The sequence below is a fragment of the Microtus oregoni genome, unplaced genomic scaffold (genome assembly GCF_018167655.1).
Source record: "Microtus oregoni isolate MIOR12 unplaced genomic scaffold, Mior012 000008F_ref0000371, whole genome shotgun sequence".
NCBI classification, from domain to species: domain Eukaryota; kingdom Metazoa; phylum Chordata; class Mammalia; order Rodentia; family Cricetidae; genus Microtus; species Microtus oregoni.
In genome coordinates, this window is record NW_024543067.1 from 37,769,541 (window position 1) to 37,796,324 (window position 26,784).

A 26,784-nucleotide genomic window follows, 5' to 3' on the forward strand; every position below is an offset into this window, starting at 1 on the left:
CCTCTGATGTGGCCGCTGGGTACCCACATACATAACAAGGGCACAGAATACGTAAAACTTTGTTTAAAAGTTTTAAAGACAGGGTCTCTTCCAGCACTTAGGAGGCAGAGACAGACAAATCTCGGTGAGTTCCAGACCAGCCTGGTTTACAAGATCAGTTCCAGGACAGTCTGGGCTGTAACAAAGACAAACACCAAAACAAATAGAATTAGAAAAATGAAAGAACAGGGTCTCACTAGTAGACCAAGCTAGCCTGAACTAACCTTCAATTTTAGCACTCAGGAGTTCCTGGCCAGCCTGGTTTACATATTGAGTTCCAGGCCAGCTGGGGCCGCACAGTGAGAGCCTGTTTCAAAATAAATGACTAATAAACAATTTTTAAAAGTTTTCAAAAAGATTTATTTAGTTCGTGTGCATGAGCGTTTTGCCCACATTTGTTCTGTGTAGCATTCGAACGTCCAGATGTGGACAGTGGATGACCTGGAACTGAAGTTACCAATGGCTATGAACCACCACTTGGGTGCTCGGAAGGAAACCAGGTCCTCAGCAAGAGCAGCAAGTATTCTCAACTGGTGAGCTATTTCTCCAGACCCAATAAATCAAACTTTTAATTTATTAACTTGTTTGTTTACTTATTTTGTTTTTCAAGGCAGGATTTCTCTGAGTCGTCTTGGCTATCCTAGAATTAGCTCTGTAGACCAGACCAGGCTGTCCTGGAACTCGCAGAGATCTGTCTGCCTCTGCCTCCCAAGTGCTGGGATTAAAGGCATGTACCACCATTACCTGGCAAATAAAATCTTAAAGATGATGATTAGGGCTCTCTGGTGAAAATAAATAAATAGATGAATGCATTTATCCTGAAAGATCCCAGTGAGACCGGCAGCTCGAATTGTTTTATTGTAGTTTGTTTGTTTTTGTATGAAGAATCTGACTCCATGCTCTGAAAGCTCGGCAGTTGAGATCTGGCAAAGGCTCCAGGGTTAAATTTTTGGAGCCAGGCTTGTTATCTTTCTCCACAACTCTGCCAGTCACTCATCCTGCCAACTGTTAGCATACCCTACCTATCTAGACTTCATCAGCTTCTGAGCACCCTTTGCCCCTGGAACTCTGGGAGTCACAGGGTACCTGTGGAGGTCTGAATTCGGGCAAGTCCCACCTTTGTTCAGAAGTCTCTGGGTTCCACCTGCCTCGGAGCCAGATCACAGGCCTTCCTCAGAATCAGTAACCACAATCTGCCCTTTCATCTCAAGTCTCCCCATGCTGCTGATCAGCTTCTGCTCCAGCCACACTGAATGGCTGCTTGGGGGTTCCCAGCTCAAGTTACATCACTGCCTGTCCCCTTTTCCATCACTCGCTTCTGATGGTCCATGTCAAACTGCGAGGGGCGTGCATTTAGTCTGTTCCCCTTATGGGACATTCAATCCAGTTCCCTTCTTTTTTCTCTATCCCTGCTGTCTGTCTTCGGCTGTTTCCTTTAGACGATGCACTTATTAGGGGAACCAATCTGCTCTTGCGAAGGGTCACAGTGGGTTGAAAAGCATCAGTCCAAAGAAGCAGGCACCAGGGTCCGGTCGGCGGTGGCTGCTCCTGGACTGCCAGTGGAGCAGCTAGTGTCCACCCTGTCCCGATGGGGAGAAGAGTGTTCTGATGGGCTGGAGCTGCGGTCCAGGCTTGGTGGCAAGCAGCGTCTCAGGCCACCACCTGAAGGCCCAGCAGCACTCGGGGACCGCTGCATGCTGTTGGAGGAATCTTGGCTGCAGGGCCGGCGGCCACAGCAGAGCAGTCGCAGAAGCGCGTGACGCAGGTCTCGGTTGGTGAACGTGTAGATGATGGGATTCAGGAGCGAGTTAGCCATGGCTAGACCCAGGAAGGGGTCAGCTTGCAGGAGCACGGGACACGCGCGGGCTGGGCACGCTACATCCAGCAAGAGCAAGAGAAACAGAGGTCCCCAGCAGACCACGAAGGCCAGGAGCACCACGCTGAGCGTGCGGAGCAGGGCCAGCGACCGTGGCGTGTGCCGCGATCGCGAGGACGAGGTGGCCCTGCGGGACCCGGGCCGCGCACGCAGGCGACGCGCATTGGCCCGCACCTGGCAGTAAATCCTTGCATAGAGGGCACAGATGGCAGCCAGGATGCCCAGGAAGGCCAGCACGCAGAAGAGCACGTAGGCCTTGGCGTAGAGCGGCAGCACAGTGGAGCAGGTTTCCAGGCGTCCCAGGCAGTTCCAGCCCAACGCCGGCAGCAGCCCGAGCAGCAACGACGCGCCCCAGACGGCCACCGCCATCGCCAGTGTGCGAGCGCGACCTGCGGCGGGTGCGGGTCCTCGACGGGCCATGGTGAGGTGGCGCTCCAGTGCAATGGCTAGGAGGCTGAGCACCGACGCGGCAAGCGCCACGAAGACACCCCCCTCGCGCGCGAACCAGAGTGCAGGCGACAGGCGCAGCGTGAGAGGCCCCGACAGCAGGATGTTGGTGGCGTAGGCCGCCCCGGCCAGCAAGTCCGACAGGGTGAGGCTGCCCAGGAGCAGGAACATGGGCGCGTGGAAGCGAGGGTGGCGACCCAGCACCAAGAGCACCGCCAGGTTCTCCAGCACGATGAAGGCGCACACAGCCAGGCACACTACCGCATCTGCGCGCAGACCCGCACCGGGCTGGTAGCGCGCCCCACGCAGCTTGCCCGTGTAGTTGTAGTGAAGGGCGATGACCTCGCTCACCGGCGCGGGCCGCAGGAGCCCGGACTCCATGAGCCGCCCGCCGCTCACTGCCAAGAGGTCGCTGCTGTGTCCCCCTTGTTGTCCACCAGACCAATGTGCGAAAGTCTATGGGAGGCAAGAACAGTCAACATCTAAAAATCCTGGAGAAAGAGCCCTGGAAGAGGGTCCCTAACCCCTGAACTCTCCCACACCCCCAAAATTGTCCTCTGATATTTACACATGAAAACAAACTAAATAAAGTTAATAAAGTATTTGTTTGTTTTAATAACTAGTCATGGCGGCCATATCCCGATTCCAGCAGTCCAGGAGCAGACAGGAGGACAGTCTATGGGAAAGACGGTGGAGGAGTAAGCAGGGCCTTTTGGTGCACACCCGACAGATGGAGGCAGGAGGATCAGTAAGATCAGCTACGTAGTAAGTCTGAGGCCAACTTGGGCTCTGAGACCCTGTGCCAAGATGAAATAAAATAAAAAGGAACTCCCATAACACAGAAGCATGCTCACTCGTAAACAAATGAGAATTCAGAAAATCACGGCTACACAGACAACCCCAGACAGGGACACGTAGCAAGGAAGGAGTGCAGGGAACCATGAGAATACATTTCTACACGAAACATTCACACACAGATTCGATGACAGAAGCCACCACAGGGGCTCAGCCCTGGCAATGGTCTCACACCCAGTAGCACAGGCCACAATTTCACAACCTCCACCCACAACCAGCCTGGGGCCCAGCGCCCCACACCGCACATGCTTTGATACACATTGACTTTTGCATGTTTTGTTTTGTTTTGTTTTGTTTTTTAAAGAAATGTCATCCCCATAAGGCCCCAGCGAAAAGTTGATCCTGGCCACTCCTTACCCAGTTTCACAGCCATGGGACAGTGGATGGGAACCTCGTAGAGGTGCACATGTTCTTAAATCACAATGACTCCCCTGGCCTGCAAACAACCCTTTGATCCTCTCAGCAATTCTTCCTTCAGTCCCAGTCTACAGATGAGCAAAAATGGGTTCTTAAAGAACTACCTTGCAAGGCTGGCAAGATGGCTCAGGGGTCAAGGACTAATAACTAATAACTTCAGTTTCGTGTCTGGAATGCACACAAAGCAAAGAGAGAGCCAACTCCCACAAACTGTCCCCTGACCTCCACATTCGTGTTGTGGCATGCATACATTCACAGTCCCACCCAACCATCCACCAACACACACACACGCACACACACAAATAAGTAAATGAGATTTTTTTTTTTTTTGGATTTTTCGAGACAGGGTTTCTCCGTAGCTTTTGGTTCCTGTCCTGGAACTAGCTCTTGTAGACCAGGCTGGCCTCGAACTCACAGAGATCCGCCTGTCTCTGCCTCCCGAGTGCTGGGATTAAAGGCGTGCGCCACCACCGCCCGGCTGTAAATGAGATTTTAAAAGGGTTTTTTGGTTTGTTTTGTTTGGAGACAAAGTCTTACTTCTGCCTCCCAAGTACTGGGATTAAAGGTACACACATCACCATGTCTTGTAAAATTTTACAAAAAGAAATCCCTTGCATAGAAGCCTTGGGCTCAATTTAAAATAAAGTGCAAGGCCACAGGTTCCCTATGCTGGCCTCAAACTATGCAGCTGAAAATTACATTGAATTTCTATCCTCATGCCTCTGCCTCCTGAGTTAGGAGGTTACAGGAACATACCACCATCCGGTTTATATGACATGGGTCCATGGGCTCTCTGCATACTAGGCATGCCCTCCACCAACTAAACCGAATCTTGGATCCTCTTAGTCCAATTTTACATCTGAACAGAAGAAACCCACGCCGGGTGTGGTGGTGCACACCTTTAATTTCATGGATCCGGGGGCAGAGGCAGGTGGATCTCGGTGAGTCTGAGACCAGCCTGATCTACGGAGTGAGTTACAGGACAGCCAGGACTACATAGAGAAACCCTGTCTCAACAAACAAACAAGCAAACAAAACAAAACAAAAGTAGATGCAAAGGTGTCTGTTTCTCTCACACAGTCCACAAAAATAGTGACAGAATTCACAGAAATACCCTTAGCAGATGAGAAAACCCAGGCCTGGGGGACAGAGTTCTCAATACCAGGAAGGCAGAGGAACAAAGAAGGGCCTAGACAGTTTCAGAGTCGCACAGGGAACTAGTTGAGGAGACAGACAGACTTGGAGGTACTGGTTGGGCCACTCTGGGTTCCGGAGAGGCATCAAATACAGAGACAGGGTTATACAGCATTTTCTGCTCCGGTATACTCAGCAGAGGGTCAGGACTTTTGTACCACACCCCAGTCCCCTGACCTGCTTGGGGAAATGAAAAGTTTGCAGGAGCCCAGCAAGGCTGAGTTGGAGGATTCCTGGGGTCCACACTCCTTCCCAGCAGGGGACCAGCGAGTACCTTTGGGGTTTTAGTTTTCTCTGCTGGGGGACGGGGGAGGTCTATAATAAAGGTCCTAGAAACTTCAGCAAAGAACGCTGTGCCCTTCCAGCCCCGCAGTAACTCCAAGGAGCCGAGTCCCACTTCCTGCAAGGTCCCCAGTGCTGGACACTTACCTCTGCTCCCGGGTAGTGCGCCCAGGGCTGTGCGCCTGGGAACACTGCACAGCTGCTACGCGGGCGGGGCTGGCTGAAGGTGGCAGGCCTGGGGGCGGGCCCGCTAGGCGGAGTGCAGGCGAACGCCAGCAATTGCCCCCTCCTCCTCCCAGCCGCTGTTGCCAGCCTGTGCCACCCGCCGTGGCACCGGAGAGCGCCCTAGCGGCGACTGGTACCAGCAAGTCCTAGCTTCTCCCTCGGGACCCCTCCCAGGGACACTCGGGGTGGGAGGGTCCAGAATCGCGGGGAAGGGAGGGCCTTTCCAAGTGAATTACTCCCCTATTCCAATTAAGGGGTTCAGTCTGTCCTCTGATACCTGGACTCCTGATCCTGTATCCCAAAGACACCTTAAGGGCGCAGTACCTGAGCGACGCAATTTATGAGATACTTTGAGTGGGCGTGACCGCAGCAATCTTCAGTCCTCACCGGAGCGGACAAGTCTCTGCTCTGGCAGCACAGGCCCCTACCCCATTTTCTCAAGGGGCTAGAGAGGTAGGGACGGGTGCAAGCCAGATGACGATGGGGGAACTTCCAGGTCCCCAAATAAGTAAGATCTGATTCCTCCCGCCCTGCAGCTTCTCTGTCCCGGCCGCATTTCTCTGAACCTTTAAATCTCAACCACAGGATAAAGCATTTGCTGTGTTTTGGGAGACAGGGATTTTTGTTTTGTTTTTTGAGTCAGGGTTTCTCTCTCAGTAGCCCTGGGTGTCCTGGAACTCGCTTTGTAGAGCAGGCTGGCCTCGAACTTAGATCCTTCTGCTTCTGCCCCCCAAGTGCTGGAATTAAAGGCATGTGCCCCCACCGCCCGACTGGGGACAGGAATTTGACGTTGTCTTGAGTACTTTTGAATAAGTAAGGTAATGAATGGATGTCTATTTGCAGTGTCTTCCCTGAGGTCTATTTTTAAATTTCTTAAAATTACACTTATTTATGTATTTTGTGTGTGTGTGCATATGTGTATCATGTCACATGTCATATGTGTGGCGATCAGAGGACAACTTGTCGAAATTGGTTTTCTTCTTCCTCTGCTGGTTAAGTCCCCAGGATTGAACTCAGGTTGTTGGGCTTAGCAGCAAAAGCCTTTCCGCTCCGCTCCGAGGCATCTCTCTGGCGTCTTTCAGAGCTCCTTCGTACGTTGCTCTCTGTCTCTCTTCCTCCCTCTCAGTGTCGCTTTCCCACGCCTCTCACGGACCTCTTCTCCAGCAGGCTAGCCTCAGCTGGCTCTACACCCCAACCGCCTTTAATTCCCAAGACGTTCCCGCCAGGGCCCAGCTCTACAAGTCTCAGACCAGCGGCCACAGTCTGGTTTCCGGTGTCTGTTTGAGTGACCTTCCTGGGACCATACCCTTTGCCCAGGGTCACTCCAGCCTCAACTGGTCAGATGTCGGGGACCCCGTGAGAGGTGAGCACAGTTGTTCCCGGTGGGAGGAATCTCGAGAAGTCCCAGACCAGGTTGTGCCTCTGGTGAACCCCCTTGAAGAGGTCTCGAGTCCGGCCCCCTAATGTAGCCCTTTGGGGATTTTTTAGCTTCAGACCCAGCTGTTCCCAGCGGGCAGAACCGCTCTTTCCAGTTTTAACCAATCGAAACCACCCACTCAGGCAGCATAGCCAATAGGATGATTGGGGCCGGACCTTAGGTGCCAGGTTGTTCACAACTCCAAGGCCCAGGCTTTTCTCTGGGTGCCTGGGAAATGAGCCCCCGGGTCTTGCCTGGTAACCAGCAGGCGCTCAACAAATGGTTTTCTTTATCGGAGGGGAAGCAGTGTGGGAGGTGGCTGCTTCACACCTCCCAGGCGACAATATCACCTCCTGTGAGTTCTGCCAAGCACTGAGAATTTTCAGAACCGCCACTGGCCATAGCTCCCAGACCCAGCGGCCTCCGCTCCTGCAGGCTCCTGGTTTTCTTTTCTACAGACTGTGACTGCGGGACTCATCCTGCTGCGACCTGGACAGATGTCACGAGTTCCCTGGACCACCCATGCTTCTGTCCCTCACTTCACACACTGCTGCTGGGATTTTTCCCTCACCTGCTCCAAAGCCTGCCATGACTCCCTAAGTCTCTCCAACTAAGTAGCCCACTCAGCCCCACTTCCTGACAGCTACATTCTTAGTTCCAGCCCTACTAATGGCTTCCTTATTCTTCAAGGAGCCTGGGCCAGTGAGATAGTTCAGCCAGATAAAGCACTTGCTGTGGGTCTGCCAGGTGGCTCAGCCGGCTACCACACCTGATGACCCGAGTCTGATCCTGGGAAGAAGAGCCAGCTCCCCAGAGGTATCACATGACCTCCACAAGAGCACCGTGATGCTGGGGTACCTGCATACACACGCGCATACGCACACTCATCTCTCACACACTCCTCCCAGATGCGTGCACACTTGTCTCACACGCACACTAAATTCTAACACGTAAAAGAATAAAACAAAAGCAGAACTTTAGAATCGGTCAGCACTGTTTCCTGAGTGCACCTCCTCACACGGGCCTTTTATAATTTAACCAAGAGGAGGACCGGCAAAACGTTTAGAATATGAAGTCAGTCGCTTCGAGGCTGCTGAACAGAGATTTTCCAGGGTTCGCTACCGGACATTGATTGTGTCTAAGTTCTGTAATGTTGATCGTGGGTACTATTTGTCACCATTGTATCTCAGAGAGGAATTCGGAAGGGCGATAACCGCACCCCAGGCATCCACAACACCGCACCCAGTCCCCACTGCCACCCACAGGTACAGCTAGAATCCAGCCCTGGCCCCCACACTCCTGCCACAGCCTGCCCCCAGGCTTGTCTAGGCCACTCACCTGCCCAGCCTGTTCTGCAGCAGATCCTCAGGCACAAAGGCTGCCACGCCCATGCTGTGCCCACTCTCTGGGAGGCAGGGCTGTGCCTCACCAAGGGGCAGAAATGTGCTCCCCCTCAGACCACCGACAGCCTGCATCAGAGTCAGAGGGACATGAGGGGCCGCTGATTCTAACTCTTCCCCTGCCTTCTTCAGGCTCAATGTGAACACGGCAACAAGTGTGACCTGAGTTTCACAGAACCAGAGCTCAAAGATGCTAGAGGAACACTCAGGAGCACTAACCCAAAGTCTACTCTCAAGCGCGGACTCCTTAGCTCAATGCCTTTCCCTCAGATGGCAGGGGATTATTGTCGTTTGTTTCTCTTTGATTTAGTTGGTGTTTTTCTGAGGAAGGGACATGCACACCTCTGCACCGCATTTGCCTGTGGGCATCAGAGGCCAATTCTCTGGAGTGGCTCTCCTCCCATGTGGGTTCTGGGAGCCCAACTCAGGTTGTCAGGTTTGATGACAAATTCCTTTACCCACTGAGCCATGTTGCTTTTCCAGGACTTTTGTTTTGGGAGACAAGCTCTCATGTAGCCTAGGCTGCCCCAATTCTGGATCCTGTTGCCTCCACTTCCCAGCTCTGGGATGACAGGCATTTTCTGTTCTGAAGCTGGAACAACACAGGACTCTGTGCAAGACAGACAAGCATTCTGCCAAGTGAGGTCCAGCGCCAGCCCTGCTGGAGTTTGCTTCTTCCTAGGGGTCCCCTGTGGTCTCTAAGACCAGTGTGGAGGTGAGGACAAGATAGCATGGTGCTGAGGGACACACCTTCTCCAAGATGCTGGGTGAGTCTGAGGAATGACTCCACCCCTCTGCTCTCGCCTGTCCCTCCTCAGGCTTGTAGAACTCTGCAGAGGAAAATCTAAGCTCACCTACCTACAAGAGCCCTCCTATACAGCTCAGGTATGTTTCAAAACAAAAGCCAAGCACTTGTGTGGAGAAGAAGCCCTGATCGTTTCCTCCCGGTGACCCCTTGAGCCCCCTTCCCTCTCAAGTACTAGATTTGGAAGCCTGGCATCAGCCTTCTCATTCCCTCTGTCACATTTGTTCTGCAGGCTAGGAGAGAAAGGGGGAGGAACGGACAATCATGCAAAAGCCTTGGACCAGCACATTCAAAAGCCTGCGGGCTGGAAAGCACCTACAGTAAAAGACACTGAATTCACTTGGCATGGTGTGAGATCGGCTGAGGGCAAGGATGGAACAGGGAGGATGGAGGTGGGACAAGAATCAGGTCTGGCAGGGCCTTGAATACCAGGCCTAAGAGGTGTGACTACCTCCTCACTGTGTGGCTGGGCACTGCTTGCTCAACCTCTCTGACCTCAGTTTGTTCACCCCTGAAATGGAGACACAAGAGTGGTTTTATCTGACAGTGCTCACTGGTACCTTAATCCCAATCCTGTCAGTGAGAGGGGAGCAGAAAGGCGGGGTTTAAGACCAGCTTGTGCTCTGTACCAAGACCTTGTTAGAAAATAGATTTTCCGCCCTCCTCAGCCAAAAGTAAAATCGGACTCTCAGGGGTGCGGCCGTAGCACAGTGAGCAGAATGCTTGCCCTGGGTGCCACCCCCAGCACCACAGGAGCCTGGCATGGTGCAGCATGCTCGTGATCCCATCCCTTCTAAGACGGAGGCAGGAGAATCAGAAGCTCAAGGTCATTTTCAACTCAAAAGAAGCATGAGACCAGCCAAGACACATGAAATCCTGTATCAAAAAAAAAAAAAACAAAACAAAACAAAAAAAACAACAAAGGGGCCTGGTGTGGTGGCAAATGCCTTTAGTCCCAACACTCAAGAGACAAAAGCAGGCGGATCTGTGAGTTCAAGTCCAGTCTGGTCTACATGGCAAGTTCCAGGACGAAACAGTGAGTCTTGTCTAAAATAAAAAGTACTAAAGGGGCTGTAAGGATGGCTCATCAGGGGGCTGGAGAGATGGCTCAGTGGTTAAGAGCACTTACTGCTCTTCTAGAGGACCTGGGTTCAAGTCCTAGCACCCACATGGCCGCTCACAACTGTCTGTAACTCTAAGATCTGACATCCTCACACAGACATACATGTAGCAAAACACCAATGCAAATAAAATAAAGATAAATTTTATATAGATAGATAGATAGATAGATAGATGGCTCAGCAGTCAAAGGCACTTGTTTCTACTGCGGAAGGCCCATATTCGGTTCCCAACAGAAATGGTGGGGTGGCTTACAACCTCCTTTAACTCCAGCTCCAGGGGATCAGATGCCCTCCTCTAGACTCTGCATGCGCTGTACCCATGTGTACAGACTCGGGCACATAGACACACGCAAATACAGATAAATAAAAACAAATCTTTAGCCAGGTATGGTGTCACACACCTTTAATCCCAGCACTCGGGAGGCAGAGGCAGGCAGATCTCTGTGAGTTCGAGGCCAGCCTGGTCTACAGAGCTAGTTCCAGGACAGGCTCCAAAACCACAGAGAAACCCGGTCTCGAGTAAACAAAAAACAAAACAAAACAAACAAATGTTTCCAGTCAAGCCTGATGACCTGAGTTTGATTCCTAGGATCCACATGGTGGAGGGAGAGAACTGGCTCCTGCAAGGTGTCCTCTGACCTCCACATGTGGATGTGCTGTGGCACAGATGAACTTTACATACGTGCATCTACACACAGATATTATATATATATATATATATATATATATATATATATATACACATTTTATATATGTGTGTAGTTCTGCCTGTCTTGGAACTCACTTTGTAGACCAGGCTGACCTCAAACTCAGAGAACTGCTTGTCTCTGTTTCTCAAGTGCTGGATTAAAGGCGTGCGCCACCCCACCCTGGATAGAGTGTATCAGCTCTGAGATGATAGAATTTACATACTGAAAAAAAAGAATTTACCTACTGTAAAATTCTAGGTCAAATGTGATGGTGCACTTCTGCTATTCCAACACTCAGCATTCAGAAGGTAGAGACAGAAGAATCAGGAGTTCAAGGACATCCTCAGAGTTACCCTGAAGTTTGTGGGGCGGTAAAATAATCAATTTATTATCTTATTATAATCATGTACTGGGAATGAAGTGATATCTCACTGCTTTGAGCAGTTCCTATCTTCATTAATTTTTTTTATCATGATGTAGCCCAGACTGATCTCAGACTCACAGAGATCCTCCTACTTCTGCCTTCTATGTAGACCAGGTTAGCCTCCAACTTGAGGCAATCCTCCTGCTTTTGCCTCCCAGTTGTTGAGTTGAGAGGCACGTTCCACTGTCTCTGCCATGCTGCCCAAGGTGTCCCGGAAGCCCCAATTGTGCCTCAGCCGTCGGGGTAGCCAGGATGACAGGAGCGCGGCAGGTGCCTGGAACTTATTGATCGCTGATCACACCTTGCAGTCACCATTTTCCCTGCCCTTGCTCCATTCACAACCCTCTGTAGCTCCCTACTGCCCTCTGATGCTGTTCAAGCCGCGAAGCCATTGGCATCTGGCTCTAGTCCTTGGGCCCCAATACTGGCAGCTTCTGCTGCTTTACCTTTGAACCTGTGGCCTGCTTCTCCTCATCTTCAAAACCCCCAGGAGCCTGGGGTCAGACAGGCAGGTCAGAGTTGGAGTCCTGGCTGCAGCTGTCTGGTGTGTGTAGGTGGAAGGGGTGCTTTCATTTGTGAGCTTCGGTTTCCTCATTAGGTTTTGATTTTTGAGACAAGTTCTCATCTTATAGCACATACTGGCTTGGGACTTGCTATGTTCAAGGCTGGTCTTGAACTCAGGGAGATCCACCTGCTGCCTCTGCCCCACAAGTCCTGGGATTAAAAGTGTGCACCACCACAGCTGGCTGCTTTTAAAGTTTTTTGTTTTTTGGTAAGTGTGTGGATATTTTGCCTGTATATTTGTGCACCAAGTGCATGCCTGGTGCCCACAGGAGCCAGAAGAGGGCACTAGAAACCCTTCAGTTGTAGATGGTTGAGAACCACAACATGTGTACTGGGAATCGAACCTAGGTTCTCAGGAAGAACATACAGCAGCTATTGCCTTTGCTTTGGTTTTTGTTTGTTTGTTTGTTTTGTTTTGTGACTTGATTTCTCTGTGTTTAGTCCTGGCTGTCCTGGAACTCTGTAAACCAGGCTGGCCTCAAACTCAAGGGTTTCACTTGCCTCTGCCTCATGCTGGGATTAAGGGCTGTGCCACAACTTCCTGTACTTTTTTTAATGATTTACTTATTTTTATTTTACATGCATCGGTGTTTTGCCTACATGTATGCCTGTGTGAGGGTGTCAGAGCCTCTGAAACTGAAGTTACAGACAGTTGCTAGCTGCCATGTGGGGGCTAGGCATTAAACCAGGGTTCTCTGGAAGAGCAGTCAGTGCTCTTAACCACTGAGTCATCTCCCCAGTCCCCACTTGAACTTGCTTTTAAAGATTAAAAAAAAGTGGGGGCTAAAACAATAGCTCAACATTTAGCACCACTGGAGTGCTTCCTGAGGGCCCAGGTTCATTTCCCAGCAGCACCCACATGACGGCTCACAACCATTTGTAACTTAATTCCCAGGGTCCCCAAGGTACCAGGCATGCAGACAGACATGCAAACAAACGTTCATACAGATAAAATAAATATCACTGTCACTGCGCAGTGGTGGCGCACGTCTTTAATACCAGCACTTGCGAGGCAGAGACAGGCAGATCTCTGTGAGTTCAAAGCCAGCCTGGTCTACAGAGTTGAGTTCCAGGACAGGCTCCAAAAAGCTACAGAGAAACCCTGTCTGGAAAAGCCAACCAACCAACCAACCAACCAAACAAACAAAAAATCCACCTGTTGTAAACAACCTATCAGCTGGAGTAGGGGAAAACAGGCTACTCTGATTGGCCAGGCTGAACAGGCTGGGGTTGAGCTCTTCTCAAGGTTGGTGAGTGCCTCTGTGGGCCCTAAGAAGTCCTCAAATGATAGTAAATTGCCTCTCTGGCATCTGAGCTAAAAAGCCCATAGGCTCTGGAAGGTCAGAAGTGCAGGCAGGGGTTGGTTGGGTTTGAGATGCCTTCCAGACATCACGTGGTTCTTCTGAGTCACTGACCCGAAACAAGCACACACTTGATGACTTGGTGTCTCATATTGTTTTTATTGCTTTTATGAAAACATAATTCCATATCCCTTTGTGGAATACAATTGAGAATTATAATTAATATGAGGTATCATTTTCCTACCGGGAGCTACCTGGCCTCCCTCCGCTTCCTGCCTCGACTTGACTTTCCATTGCATTTCTAGCTGTACAACTCAACTCTGTTTTCTTTTCTTTTTTTTGGCTTTTTTTTCTTTTTTCTTTCTTTCTTTCTTTCTTTCTTTCTTTCTTTCTTTCTTTCTCCTTCTTTTTCTTTAATTATTATGTATACAGTGCTCTGCTTGAATGTTTGCCTGCAGGACAGAAGAGGGCACCAGATCTCATTACAGATGGTTGTGAGCCATGAAGTGGTTGCTGGGAATTGAACTCAGGACCTCTGAAAGAGCAGCCAGTGCTCTTAGCCGCTGAGCCATCTCTCCAGCCCCTGATTTTGTTTTTTTCAAGACAGGGTTTCTCTGTGTAGTCCTGGCTGTCCTGGAACTTCCTTTGTGGACCAGACTGGCCTCAAACTCAGAGATCCGCCTGCCTCTGCCTCCTGAGTCCTGAGACTAAAGTCGTGTCTGGCTAAGTTGGTGTTTTTGTGTTTCTTGGTTTATCTTTTTGCTTTGGTGAAGTAACTTTCACAGAACGTGAGAAGTAGTAGCAGTTTTGATTCATTCCATGTTGTGAAATGTTTTGCTTTGTTGGTCTTGACACTGAGTCTATGCTGTGTGTATGAGTATGCACCCATAACTGCCCCCGGCCCCAGGGAAGATGCCAACGATCCTGCTCAGCTGCCTTGTTCCTGAATCTGGTGTCCAGCAAACCCCAGAGTTTCCCACAGCACTGGGGTTCCAGGCACACTGGCCACACCCAGCTTTGCATGTGGGCGCTTGGGACTCAGGTTTTCATGCTTGCACATCGAACGTTCTTACCTGTGTGTGCGTGTGAAATGGAACATGTGTGAAGGTCACGGAACATTCGGAGGTCCCTTCTATCCTTCTGCCATGAGGGTCCTGCGGCTCAGACTCAGATATTACATTGGCAGCAAGCAGCTTTACCCACTGAGGCGCACTGAAGGCCCTGTTTCTCCAGTCCTGACAAAGGAGGCAGTGAGTTTGTTTTGAGACAGGGCTCATGCAGCCCAGGCTAGCTTCAAATTCCCCGTGTAGCTGAGGATGACCTTGTTATTCCTGAGTTGTTAGATTAAAGGGCTCTCTCTCTCTCCCCCTCTTTTCTTTTATTTTCTCTTCTTTCTTTCTCGTTTATTTCTTTCTCTATCCTGCCCTCCCTTTCTCTCTCCTTTTAACGAGGGACTCACCTCAGGCACCCATGCTGTACAGACAGAAGAGGCATGAAGTGTGACTCTAGACAGTCACGAGGCTAGTGGTACAAAGCGATGGCTGTGAGGATGTACGTCTGTCTGCTCATCGCGTGTCTTTAAGTCTGTGTCTTTTATGGCAACAACTGCTCTCCTGGGAGGGAGTTCAAAGTGTGATATATTTCATCCAGGGTGTGGGAACTCGCTGGAGGCGAATGGAAGTATTTTTTTCTTTTGAATGGCAGAGAGACTTTGCTAATTTGAGGAGTTAATGTCACAATGTCCTTGGAGAAAACCCATCTTATAGAGAGCCATTCCACGGCAACTGTCATGTTTGCATCTCATGCTGCCAGATGAATTTCTTTTTTTCTTTTCCCCTCTTCCTTCTTTCCTGATATTTTTGGTGGAACTCATTGTCCTCTGCAGGCTAATGCTCTCCAAGTGTGTGAGGTAGTGGTCACAATCTCAATCACACTCAGGGCACTGAGTTCCAGGCCTGTCTGGGCTACACAGTTAGTGCCAGGCCAGAAAGGTTCACATAGTCAGGCCCTGTCTCAGAAATCAAGGGCCACAGCAGGTGTGGGAGCTTTTCACGAGCAGGTGGAGGAAGTGGGGTGGCCACTCAGCTCTTGAAAAGGACTTGAGTTTGGTTCCTTGCACTCAGAGGAGGTGGATCACAACTGCGTGTAATTCCAGCTGCAGAGTACCCAACACCCTCTTCTGGCCTTCATAGGCACCTGCACACACATGCACACACACAAACACACACACACATTCATTCTCTTTCTCACACGCACACACACACACAGAGAATTTAAAAAGTCTTAAGAAACAATATAAACCAAGAGAAAGGCCAGCTGTGAGAGGCTGGGACGTGTCTCAGGTGGCACACTTGCTTGCACAGCATATGTGAGCCATGGGTTCCATTCCCAGCCCCACATAAATAAGTGTGGTGGTACAGACTTGGCATCCCAAGACGCAGGAGGTAGAGGAAGGAGGACCAGAAATTCAAAGTTGAAGATGATGAGAGGGCTCAGTGGTTAAGAGAACTGAGAGCTCTTCGGTTCCACTCCCAGTACCCACAATTTGACTCACAATCATCTGTAGCTCTGCTCCAGGGAATTCAAAACTTGTGCCAGCAACAGGCACACACGTGGTACACATACATACTTGCTGGCACTCACATATATAAAATAAAGATAATTAATTTTTGAAACATTGTCTATAAAAGAGTGTTCAAGGCCATCCTTAGCTACGCACAGTGAGTTGGAGCCCAGCCGTGACTGTAAAAGATGCTCCCAGAAGGACTGGATTCCATATCCTTCTCCCTCCAGCCAGGTATGCTGTGGCTTCTTGATATTTTCCCTCACCATCTTGTGGGTGGCCGAGTGCTCAGGCTTGCTTCCCCTGCTCAGTATTGCAAAAGAGACCTATGGTAAATGTCAGCCAAGGAAAAGGTCAAAGTTCAAGATTAGAGGCACATTTTCTAAGGAACCCCAGTTGCTCTTGCAACATATTTCAACCAGGAAATCCCGATGGGGAATCACTGGTGCACATCTCAAAACGGCAGATGGTGGCAAGAACTCTTTTTGTGCTGTTGTCTGAGTCAGGGTTTCCTTAAGAAGCCCAGGCTAGCCTCAAAGTCACAAGGCTAATTTTCAGCTCATAGTAATTCTCTTGTGCCAGTCTCCTGAATGCTAAAATGGCAGCGGGAGCCACCACAGCCGGTTGAATTAATGCCACTAGAACATGAGGAAGAGGGCTGGGGATGTAGTCTGAACTTTTAGGAGTTGGTTCTCTCCTTTCACCATGTGGGGCCTGGGGTCGAATTCAGGTCATCAGTTTTAGCAGCCAGTGCCTGTACACTCTGAGATATTTAGAAATCCCCTGTTACACCCATTCTGATTGTTCATTGTTTTTGTTTTGGGGTTTTGTTTTCTTGTATTTCTTTGTTTGTTTTTCGAGACAGGGTTTCTCTGTGTAGCTTTGTTTGTCCTGGAACTCACCCCCATTGACTAGTCTAGCCTTGAACTCACAGATTTGTAGTTGGCATTTTCTTTGGCCAACCAGCTCCCAAATAAAGACACAGAGACTTATTATTAGTTATGAATGCCTGACCTTAGCTTAGGCATTTTAAACTTAATTTAACCTGCTTCATCTACATCTTGCCTTGGGACTTTTCACCTTTCTTTTATTCTGTACTTCTTACTTTCCTGCTTTCTCCATGTCTGTCTGTCTGGCTCCTGGAGTCTTCATGTTGTCTCTTTCTTTCTCTCTTTTCTTTCTCCCTCTTAAATACCTCCTCCTCAGTCTCCCTGCCTGGAAGTCCCACCTATACCTCTTTCCTCGCTATTGGCTGTTCAGCTTTTTACTAGACCAATCGGGTGCCTTAGGCAGGCAAGGTAAAACAGCTTTATAAAGTTCAGTGCAGCTGGGGTCACATCTTCTGGGTGTGAGACCTGGGACTAGTCATACCTATGGATGGCTTGAATACACGGAGCTTGTTCTCACGTCAGAGAGGTCTAAGTGCTTCAAAACACTAGAAAAGGACCTTCAAATGGCTCAGTGGAGAAAGGTGCTTGTTGACAAGCCTGGGAACCTGCGCTCAGGACTGAAGGAGAAAAGAGACTACACCAAGTTGTGCGTATATATTCGAGCCCACCAGAGGCATGACAAGCCTCAGGTGTCTCACCCAGAAGTTGTGGCCGCTGCTGCAGTGGAATTTGAGTGGCCAGGAGAGGAATCTCATGCTAGAGCTAGAAAAAGCCCAGCTTCCACAGCTTGGGGTCAAAAACAGTCAGCAAGGCTTCGTGAGGGGACGGTCCGGAGGTGTGGCAATGGGCGTGGATTCCAGGGCTATGACAAAGCGGTCTCAGATAAGGGCCTGCAGGGGCTCGCTGGCGCGCCTGCGCGGTGAGATAAGGTGGGTGTGGTGAGCCGAAAGGAGGTGGGCAAGTGCAGGGTGGGGCGGGGCTTGTTCTATGACCACGCCCACCCGTATCCGGGTGCTCCGGGCCGCCAAGATGGCGCTGACTATAGAAACTCGGGTACCCGCAGCGGCCGGAGCCGGGTCCGGGAGCCCCACACCGGGTACCGACTAGCGCTGTTCTAGCCACGGGGCTGCGCTCGAGCGTTCGCAGTTCCCCTGACCTCGGGGGACACCTACGTCCTTCCTCCCCGGCGCGTCCATGAACTCCGTGTCGCCGGCCGCGGCGCAGTACCGCAGCCGCAGCGGGAGCCCGGAGGACGCGCGCCGGCCCGAGGGTCGCAGGCCGAGGGGACAAACCCGGATCCCGGATCCCAACAGCCTGGGACCTTCGGGGTCGGGCGGGGCAGCTCTAGGCTCATCTGGAACCGACCCCGCCGAGCCTGACGAGGTGGACAAGTTCAAAGCCAAGTTCCTGACAGCCTGGAACAACGTCAAGTATGGTGAGGAGGGGGTGCAGAGGTGGGTGTCAGAGAGTCAGCGAAGCAAACCGAACCTTAGCCCTGGCTTGCGGATGGCCCCACCCTGGTGGAGTCACCTGCAGGTAGGTTAGGAATCCTTTCCAAGCCCCGCCCTTTGCTCCTGTTTGACCTTGGCCAGATTTCCTTGCTTTCTGGTAGGCTGTTTGCTCCCCTCCTAAAATAGGTGCTGTAGTAAGAACAGAGCTAGCAGGTGGTGTGGTTGACACCTGTAGTCCCAACACTGGGAAGGCTGAGGCAGGAGGGTTACCAAGAGTTTTAGGCTACTCTGGGCTACATAATGAGTTCCAGGCTGACTTGAGCTCCTCATAAGCCTCTGCCTTTTAAAAATTGGGAAATGGGGACTAGAGAGATGGTTCAGAGATAAAGAGCCTTAACTGCTCTTCTGTATGACTGGGTTCAATTACCAGCACCCACATGGCAGCTCACAACTGTCTGTAACCTCAGTTCCAGGGATCCAACACCCTCACACAGACAAACATGCAGGCAAAACACCAAAGGACATTTAAAAAAAAATCAGAAAGAGACCAGTGAGATGCCTCAGTGTTAAATGCATTTGCCACCAAACCTGAGGACTTCAGGACTGTCCTGGTGGAGCCAACTCTAGCAAATTATCTACCCTTGAGGCCCAAGGTGTGGCACTTGTCCACACACATACACAGGCTCACATACAAAAAATATAATGTACTTTGCATATTTTACAACAAAAATCAACTGTTGAAATAGAATGGCCCTGATTCCCTGAGATAGTGGTGGACCCTTATGAGGGTGTAACCAAGTCCCACCTGTGTTTTAGACAGGCATGAATTTTGCACAGCTGCCCCAAGATTCTCAGCTAGCACCAGGCCCATCTCACCGTTGTGGAATGGAAGGCCCGTTGCTGATTCTTGCGTGCTTTAAGTTGCTGGGAGCTGCTTTGTGTCCCCCCAGGTTGGGCAGTTAAAAGCCGGACCAGCTTCAGCAAGATCTCTACTGTCCACCTCTGTGGGCGACGCTACCATTTCGAGGGAGAGGGTGAGATGTCCAACCTGGGGCAAGGGTTGGGGGGGGGGGTCTCTCATGGGGTTCTCCTTGGTTGACAAGCTGACTAGTTGACTCTCATAGGTGACATCCAGCGGTTTCAAAGAGACTTTGTATCTCGACTATGGCTTACATATCGCCGGGACTTCCCACCCTTATCTGGGGGCAGCCTGACCTCAGACTGTGGCTGGGGATGTATGTTACGAAGTGGTCAGATGATGCTGGCCCAGGGCTTGCTCTTGCATTTTCTTCCTAGAGGTGAGTTGTGTGTGTGTGTGTGTGTGTGTGTGTGTATGTATGTGTGTCAGTAAAGTAAGACTTCAGTTGGGCATAAAGCAAGTCCCTAGAGACAGCAGTGCAAGCTCAGTTCCCTGGACTACATGAAAATCTTTCTCAAAAAATTAAGAAGCATGTGCTACCACACCTTTAACCCAGCACTTGAGGTGGAGGAAGGCAGGTCTCTGGGAGTTTAAAGCCAGCCTGGTCTACAGAGAGTTTTCCAGGACATCCAAGGCTACACAGAGAAACCCTGTCTCAAAAAAAAAAAAAAAAACAAAAACTAATTAGGAATTGGAAGATGGCTCAGCTGTAAGATCATTTACTGTTCTTCCAGAGAACTTGGGTTTGATTCCCAGCACCCACATGGCAGCTCATACCCCTAGGGAACTGCAGTTTCTGGGTCTGGCACCCCCTTCTGGTGTTGAGTACCAGGCTGTCGCAGAGCTCTGAAATACTTGGAACCAAAACACCCCTGTACAGAAGCTAAAAGTAAATAAAATTTTATTTTAAAAAATGAGTTTTGTGTGTGTTTGAAAATGGTAGGTCAGTTTGGAACTTACCTGAGTGTTAGGATTACATGTCAAATAAGAGGGAATAGGAAGGTTGTCCCCACACACTACATGTTTTAACTACAAACTTCATCTCTTCTGCAGACTGGAGGTGGGTGGAGGGCACAGGAGTAGCTTCTTCTGAGATGCCAGGGCCTGCCTCTCCCAGCCGCTACCAAGGGCCTGGTTGTCGTGTGCCCCCACGGTGGACCCAGGGTACACTGGAGATGGAGCAGGATCGTTGGCACCGGCGGATTGTGTCCTGGTTTGCTGACCATCCCCAGGCCCCCTTTGGGCTACATCGGCTAGTGGAACATGGGCAGAGCTCTGGCAAGAAGGCAGGAGACTGGTACGGGCCCTCTGTGGTGGCACACATCCTCAGGTAAGATCCTTTGCAGGGCAGATGGGGCTGCTGGTTACCCCAGGGACTCAAGCCTGTCTGCTTTCCTGCCCTCAGGAAAGCTGTGGAGAGTTGCTCGGAGGTCACCCACCTGGCGGTGTACGTCTCTCAGGACTGCACAGGTGAGGCTGGGAGCAAGCTTCTAACTGGAGCCAGTGCTACCCCAGGCCCTCATTCCTCAGGGGCTAATGTAAGTTCTGGAGTGAGGGCATTTGGATATAGATTCTAGGTACAATCCGTGGAGGTATAGTCAGGGTTCCCTCTCCTGCAGAACTAGAAAGTCAGATGAGGGCTTCAGGATGAGAAATTCTGTTCACCCTTCTACATGCCAGCCTCACTTTAAAAAAAAAAACAAAAAAATATGTTTATTTATTTGTGTGTTTGGGGTGGGCCTGTGTCATGGTGCATATAACATGATAGGGGGAGTGGGTATTCTCCTGTGTGTTCTTGAGATCAAACCTGGGGCATTATGCTTGGCATAATGCTCGACCGTCCCATGAGCCCGGTTCACTCTTAACTAAAAACTATTCTGATGTGTCTGAAGTCTGGGCTCCTTGGGCTCATCAGGTGTCAGGGTTTAGTGACTCAGTGATCCAAAAAACTACTGGGTTGGCAAGATGGCTTAGTGTGTGAAGGCGTGGCAAAGCCTGGCAGCTAGAGTCTGACCCTGCAGCTGAGTTTTCTAACGTCCAGTTGTGTGCTGTGTAATGTACATCCCTTCATGGTCACATACAGACACACAATAATGCATTTTTTTTTTTTTTACAAAAGGCCCAGATTGGTAAAGGCTCATTTCGCAAAGGTTTTTGCTGCTGAGCCTGAGGAAGTGGCTTGGATTCCTGAACCCCTATGGTTGAAGGAAGAGAACTGACACATACAAATGAATTAATAAAAAAGTGCTCACAGCAGATTGACTGGATGTTAGCTGTTGTTTTCTTCCAGGCCAGCTGACTATATATAGCTTTGCATGTGTTTAGCTAGGGTCTCATAGCCCAACCTAGCCTCAAAGTCATATGTAAGAATTAAGAGAATAGCCTTGACTTCCAGACCTTCTGCCTGTAGAAGACTGCAGTTTAAAAGGAGCCTTTTGGGCCAGGAGTGGTGGCACACACCTTTAATCCTAATATTTGAGGCAGAGGCAGGCAGATCTTTGTGAGTTCTGGGCCAGCCTGGTCTCCATAATGAGTTCCAGGACAGCCAGAGCTACATAGTAAGACCCTGTCTTAAAAAACAAAACAAACAAACAAACAAACAAACACAACCAAAAACCGTTGCACTCCTTTAGAGGCCAGCCTGGTCTACAGAGCGAGTTCCAGAACAGCCAGAGCTGTTACACAGAGAAACCCTGTCTCAAAACAAAACCAAGGCGTGTGCACACGCACTTTTGTGTGGAGTAAGGAAACAGCTCAGTTGCAAAGAACTGAAGAACTGAGTTCCATCACCAGAGTCTAGGCATTGTAGGAGGTGCAGACGGGGTGATCCTTGAGGCTCTCGGCAGCCAGCCTCAGGCCAGTCAGAGACCTTGTCTCAAAAACCAAGGTGGGGTGGTCCTGAGGAACAAGACTGAAGGTTGCCCTCTGACCTCAAGAGTCCACACATAGGCATAGACATCCATACACACGTGAATATCCAGCCGCACATGAGGGGCTGGGTGGGGCTGGGGATGTGATTTAATGGTAAAGGGTTTATGTACACTGACACACAAAGCTCTGAAATTGATCCCCAGCACCCCAAGTTTAAAGTGAGGCATGCTGGTATGTCTCAGAATCCCTGCATTACTAAGATTATGGCTCAGCTGGTAGAGCAATTCCCTGGCATGCATAAAGCCTTGAGTTCCATATTGAACACTGTATAAGCCCGATTTGGTGGCACACACCTATAATCTCAGCACTTGAGGCAGGATGGTCAGGCCTCAGTCATTCTGGCTACCTAGAGTTCTAGGCCCGTCTGGGACACATGAACTCCTCAGGTCCTCACTCTTTTTCTTAACGCCTGGAGGCTCCAGGATTATCTGAAACTTGGTGCACTAGGAATACGTTCTTTGCTGATGAGCATTCTTTGCTCACCTAGAGTTGCAACTCTGGTGTGCTCCTGGGGCTTGAAGGCTGGGTAGAAAAGTGATCTGCTGACCTGTCCCTGTCCCCACAGTGTACAAGGCAGATGTGGCACGCCTGGTGTCGTGGCCAGACCCCACAGCCGAGTGGAAGTCTGTGGTTATCCTGGTGCCTGTACGACTGGGTGGTGAGACCCTTAACCCCGTGTATGTGCCCTGTGTGAAGGTAAGTGTCTCCTGGTGTGCACCTCTGCCTGGGGGCTCCACACTTAACAGTCGGAGTCAATCATGGGTGTCATTCTTTGGACCTGTCTGTTGTGTGTCTATGTAAATGTATGTGGTGTGTATATGCAGAAGTGAGAGAAGACACAGGGTTTCTACTCTGTCACTCTGCTTTTTTTTTTGTGACAGGGTCTCTCACTAGCCTTGGAGCTGGGGTAGCAACCAGCAGTCCCCATTTCTGCCCCAACAGTACCAGGTTACAGGCATGTGTGGGTGTACCTTGGTTTTTACATAGAAACTGATGTTTTGAACTCATGCCCTTGTGTTTGTCAGCAAGTGCTTTTATCCTTTGAGCCGTCTCCCCACCCCACCTTGTTTTATGAGACAATTACATGCACATTCTACCATACTTTTTGATAGAGGTTCTGGGGACCAAATGCAGGTCATGAAACAGCTGCAGCTGATCCATTTACTATCCTGGGGGCTGGGATTCAAACCCAGTGAAATGAGCCAAATTCTGAGTGTGTTGTGTAGAGTGAACATTCTGTTTGAGAACAAGCTGGAATGTTCTGGAAGATTGGGGAAGGAACTCAAGGTGGAGCTCTGTGCCAGGTTGCACACTCACACTTGAGTTTAATCCCCAGCAAGTAAATATATTTTCTTATTAAAAACAGACCTGTCTTCCCGAATCCAAGCACTTGAGAGGCTGAGGCAGGAGGAACTAGACTCAAAGGCCAAACTCAGTTACTTAGCAAGTTCAAGGGCAGCCTAAGCTGTGAGGGAGGCCCCATCAACAAAAGTTTGGCACTTGAGCCAGGTAGTTGTGGTACACACTTTTAATTCCAGCTTTCGGGAGACATAGGCAGGAGGATCTCTCTTAAGTTCAGGACAGCCAGGGCTACAGAGAGACCCTGTCTTGAAAAACAAAACAAACAAAAAGGTTGGCATTTCAATGTGGACTTTAAAGGGCCAGGGGTGGTTCCGGTGGAGCCAGAGGAAAGCCCCTCCTTGGCCTTCTAGAAATTAGCTGAGGAGCTAGAGAAGTCTCTCAGGGAAAGGGGACAGCATGACAGGCTCAACCAGAAAGCCCCTGGCATGTTTGCACTCAGGACAACCAAGTTCCTTCTGTAAGATGAAGGCACCATTTCATCTGTCACCTTCACCCCTCTGCACTGTTCATTCCCAGCTACACTGACCAGTGTGGTGTTTGCACATTCTTTTGTTTTGTTTTTTTCAAGACAGGATTTCTCTGTAGCTTTGGAGCTTGTCCTGGAGCTAGCTCTTGTAGTCCAGGCTGGCCTCAAACTCAGAGATCCACCTGCCTCTGCCTCCTGAGTGCTGGGATTAAAGGTGTGTACCATCATTGCCCGGCTTGCACAACATTCTTTCTCAAAGGCCTTCACTCTTCTGCCTTCACGGGAGACTCCCCACATACAAACCTAGCCCTGCTAGCTCTTTGCTGACAAGTCTCTCCATGAAAAGTGCTAGCTGTGTAGTGGGTCTGGAGAGCTGTATCAGAGCACTTTTTTAGCATTTGCAAGGCCAGGCTTTCCTCCCAGCACCAAAGTAATTCAATAAAACTTGGTGTGGTGTCCTGTCATACTCCTGTAGTCCTGGAGGCTGAGACAAGAAAATCTAGTGCTGAAGGCCAGTCTGGGCTCCCCAGGGAGACCAACTCAAAATCTGTCCTCTTGCTACACTCCTGGTACTATAGTTAGTATTAGGGAGGTAGTGGATGCAAGGAAGATGAGAAGTTTAAGGCAAGCCTTGGCTATAACGAGTCTATCAAAACAAAAGTGCTGGGCAGTGGTGGTGCACACTTTTAATCGCAGCACTTGGAAGGTAGAGGCAGGTGGATCTCTCTGTTCAAGGCCAGCCTGGCCTACAGAGTGAGGTCCTATTTTAGAAAAAAACAAAACAAAAACAAGGTAAAAAGTGGTTAGAGGGCTGGAGAGATGGCTCAGTGGTTAAGAGCACTTCCAGAGGTCCTGAGTTCAATATCCAGCAACCACATGGTGGGTCACAACCATCCGTAATGAGATCTGGTGCCCTCTTCTGGCGTGTGGGCATACATGGAGACAGAATGTTGTATACATAATAAATAAATAAATCTTTTTAAAAAAAAAAGTGGTTAGAGTAGTGGTTCTCATTCCCTTTGGGGGTTGTCACGGGGTCACCTAAGACCATCAGAAAATGCAGATATCTACATCATAATAATAATAATTATTCATGCCAGGCAGTGGTGGCGCACGCCTTTAATCCCAGCACTCGGGAGGCAAAGGCAAGCAGATCTCTCTGAATTTGAGGCCAACCTGGTCTACAAGAGCTAGTTCCAGGACAGGCTCCAAAGCTATAGAGAAACCCTGTCTCGAAAAACCAATAATAATAATAATAATAATTCATAAGAATAGCAAACTTACAGTTATGAAGTAGCAATGAAAATAATTCTATGGCTGGGGAGCATGAGGGATTGTATTAAAGGGTCACAGCATTAGGAAGGTTGCGAACCACTGGGTTAAAGATGGCTCAGTGGTGAGGAGGGAACATTGCTCGTGGAAAGGACCAGGTTTGATTCACAACACATGTAATCTAACACCCTCTTTTCACACACTGCACTAAGGTGCATAACTAACGCACAGATAAGACACATATACAGGCCCACCAGCACTTGGGGCGCAGAGGCAGGTAGATGTCTGTGTTTGAGGCCAGCCTGCTCTACACAGCGGGTTCCAGGATAGTGAGGACTACATAGTGAAACCCTTAGAAAAACAAAACTTAAAAACCTGTTAAGTTATGTAGCCCTTTCCATAGTCTTCACATCTGGCAACTAAGTTTTTGTTCTAGAATGTCAGTGCCGTCAGGCTAGTTTGTTTAGCATGTTGGCTGCTCAGTGAGTCCCCTGGCTTTGTAGCTGCCAGCTATCTTGTCTCTACAGGAGCTTCTGCGGTCAGAACTCTGCCTGGGCATCATGGGGGGCAAGCCCCGGCATTCACTGTACTTCATTGGCTACCAGGGTAAGCCATGGCACCTTTCCGGGGTCACAGCCTTCTGCCTTCCTCTTCCCACCCCAGTTTACATTTGCCCCTCCCAACCCCCCACAGATGACTTCCTGCTCTACTTGGATCCCCACTACTGCCAGCCTACTGTGGACGTCAGCCAGGCTGACTTTCCCCTGGAGGTGAGCTGGTGGCTTTGGGTGGGAGCTGCAGGCACAGTCACAAAATTGGGGTCCCTCAAATCTCTCCCATCTGCCCAGTCCTTTCACTGCACCTCACCTCGCAAGATGGCCTTTGCCAAGATGGACCCCAGCTGCACCGTCGGATTCTACGCTGGGAACAGGAAGGAGTTTGAGACTCTCTGCTCGGAGCTGATGAGGGTAAGCTATAATTGTGGGGCTGTCTTAGCAGTGGAGTCCCTGCCTACCATGTGCTGACAAACACGGGTCTGGGACAGTAGCACATTGTCTGTGCTTGACATCGAGGTAGACTTTTTCAATCAAACTTCTTTTGTCCACCACCAGGAATCTCATCTCAGGAGAGCAAAATGAAGGGTGCCTGAAAAGCTTGGGTCACTGCTGGGGTGGGGGGAGGGTACCTGGGTGCTCACCACTAGTTCCAGGGTAGCTGTTCACACGCTGAGCAGTTGGTTGTGCACTGTTCAGTTGCTGCAACTGATTCTGGATGACCCTGAACTGAGACCACTCTCTTTCATCCTTCTGCAGATCCTCAGCTCCTCCTCAGCCACAGAGCGATACCCCATGTTCACTGTGGCTGAGGGCCACGCTCAGGACCACAGCCTGGATGCCCTCTGCACCCAGCTCTCACAGCCCACATTGCGGCTGCCTTGCACAGGACGCCTCCTGAAGGCCAAACGGCCCAGCTCTGAGGACTTTGTGTTTTTATAGTGGGAAGGGATGGGGAAAGATGCCAGACTATTTATTTTTTTATTTATGTCATGTCAGGTATGGGATCTGGAACTCCGATGGCAGTGCTGGATTCCCTGTCCTCATGTCCCCCATCCTCCCGAACACAGCTGAGACCTGTCTAGGCCCCCAGGTTGGGGCTGTGCCCTTTAGCTGCCCCCAAGTCCCCTCAGGAGCCAGGGATGGAGAGTGGGCTCCAGGGCACTCACTCAGGGCCTGATTCAAGTTCTGTAGCCTGCACTGGATCACTGTACTCACTGGTCCCAAAGCCCCTGTCCTGGAGAACCGACTGACTGCTGGGTGGAGGCTGATAAAAGATGCAGACTTGAACACGCTGGGGTTGCTTGACTTTTCAGGCTG

General features: G+C 50.1%; 2 protein-coding genes and 1 long non-coding RNA gene across 6 annotated transcripts; 2 read left to right on the plus strand and 1 right to left on the minus strand.

Moving 5' to 3' along the window:
* Positions 1-415: 415 nt before the first annotated feature.
* Positions 416-5,296, minus strand: S1pr5 (sphingosine-1-phosphate receptor 5). 2 transcript variants are annotated; one of them, XM_041657380.1, is made up of 2 exons: positions 5,258-5,296; positions 416-2,818 (listed from the first exon to the last, which is right to left on the minus strand). In XM_041657380.1, the coding sequence occupies exon 2, from the start codon at positions 2,741-2,743 to the stop codon at positions 1,541-1,543; it is 1,203 nt and encodes a 400-aa protein (XP_041513314.1). In that variant the 5' UTR covers positions 2,744-2,818; positions 5,258-5,296; the 3' UTR covers positions 416-1,540. The 2 variants fall into 2 exon arrangements, with proteins under 2 accessions (XP_041513314.1, XP_041513315.1); XM_041657381.1 differs by lacking the exon at positions 5,258-5,296 and adding an exon at positions 3,575-3,623.
* Positions 5,297-8,850: 3,554 nt separating this feature from the next.
* On the plus strand, positions 8,851-9,332 carry LOC121451475. Its single transcript, XR_005974732.1, has 3 exons — positions 8,851-8,867; positions 8,971-9,037; positions 9,190-9,332. It is a non-coding gene; the product is annotated as an uncharacterized LOC121451475 (long non-coding RNA).
* An 8,168-nt stretch (positions 9,333-17,500) lies between these two features.
* On the plus strand, positions 17,501-26,754 carry Atg4d (autophagy related 4D cysteine peptidase). Of its 3 annotated transcripts, none has more exons than XM_041657106.1 (10): positions 17,501-17,944; positions 18,911-18,994; positions 19,085-19,258; positions 19,933-20,209; positions 20,285-20,349; positions 22,376-22,506; positions 25,438-25,516; positions 25,604-25,680; positions 25,759-25,878; positions 26,224-26,754. In XM_041657106.1, the coding sequence occupies exons 1-10, from the start codon at positions 17,704-17,706 to the stop codon at positions 26,404-26,406; spliced, it is 1,431 nt and encodes a 476-aa protein (XP_041513040.1). In that variant the 5' UTR covers positions 17,501-17,703; the 3' UTR covers positions 26,407-26,754. The 3 variants fall into 3 exon arrangements, with proteins under 3 accessions (XP_041513040.1, XP_041513042.1, XP_041513043.1); XM_041657108.1 differs by having other exon boundaries at positions 25,786-25,878; XM_041657109.1 differs by having other exon boundaries at positions 17,834-17,963.
* The last annotated feature ends 30 nt before the right edge of the window (positions 26,755-26,784 follow it).

Bases quoted from the DNA above. Each gene is read 5' to 3' on its own strand.
- S1pr5 (XM_041657380.1), bottom strand. From the start codon at position 2,743: ATGGAGTCCGGGCTCCTGCGGCCCGCGCCGGTGAGCGAGGTCATCGCC.
- Atg4d (XM_041657106.1), top strand. From the start codon at position 17,704: ATGAACTCCGTGTCGCCGGCCGCGGCGCAGTACCGCAGCCGCAGCGGG. The intron at 17,945-18,910 runs GTGAGGAGGGGG...GTGTCCCCCCAG, and splicing joins CTGGAACAACGTCAAGTATG to GTTGGGCAGTTAAAAGCCGG. The intron at 20,210-20,284 runs GTAAGATCCTTT...TCCTGCCCTCAG, and splicing joins GTGGTGGCACACATCCTCAG to GAAAGCTGTGGAGAGTTGCT.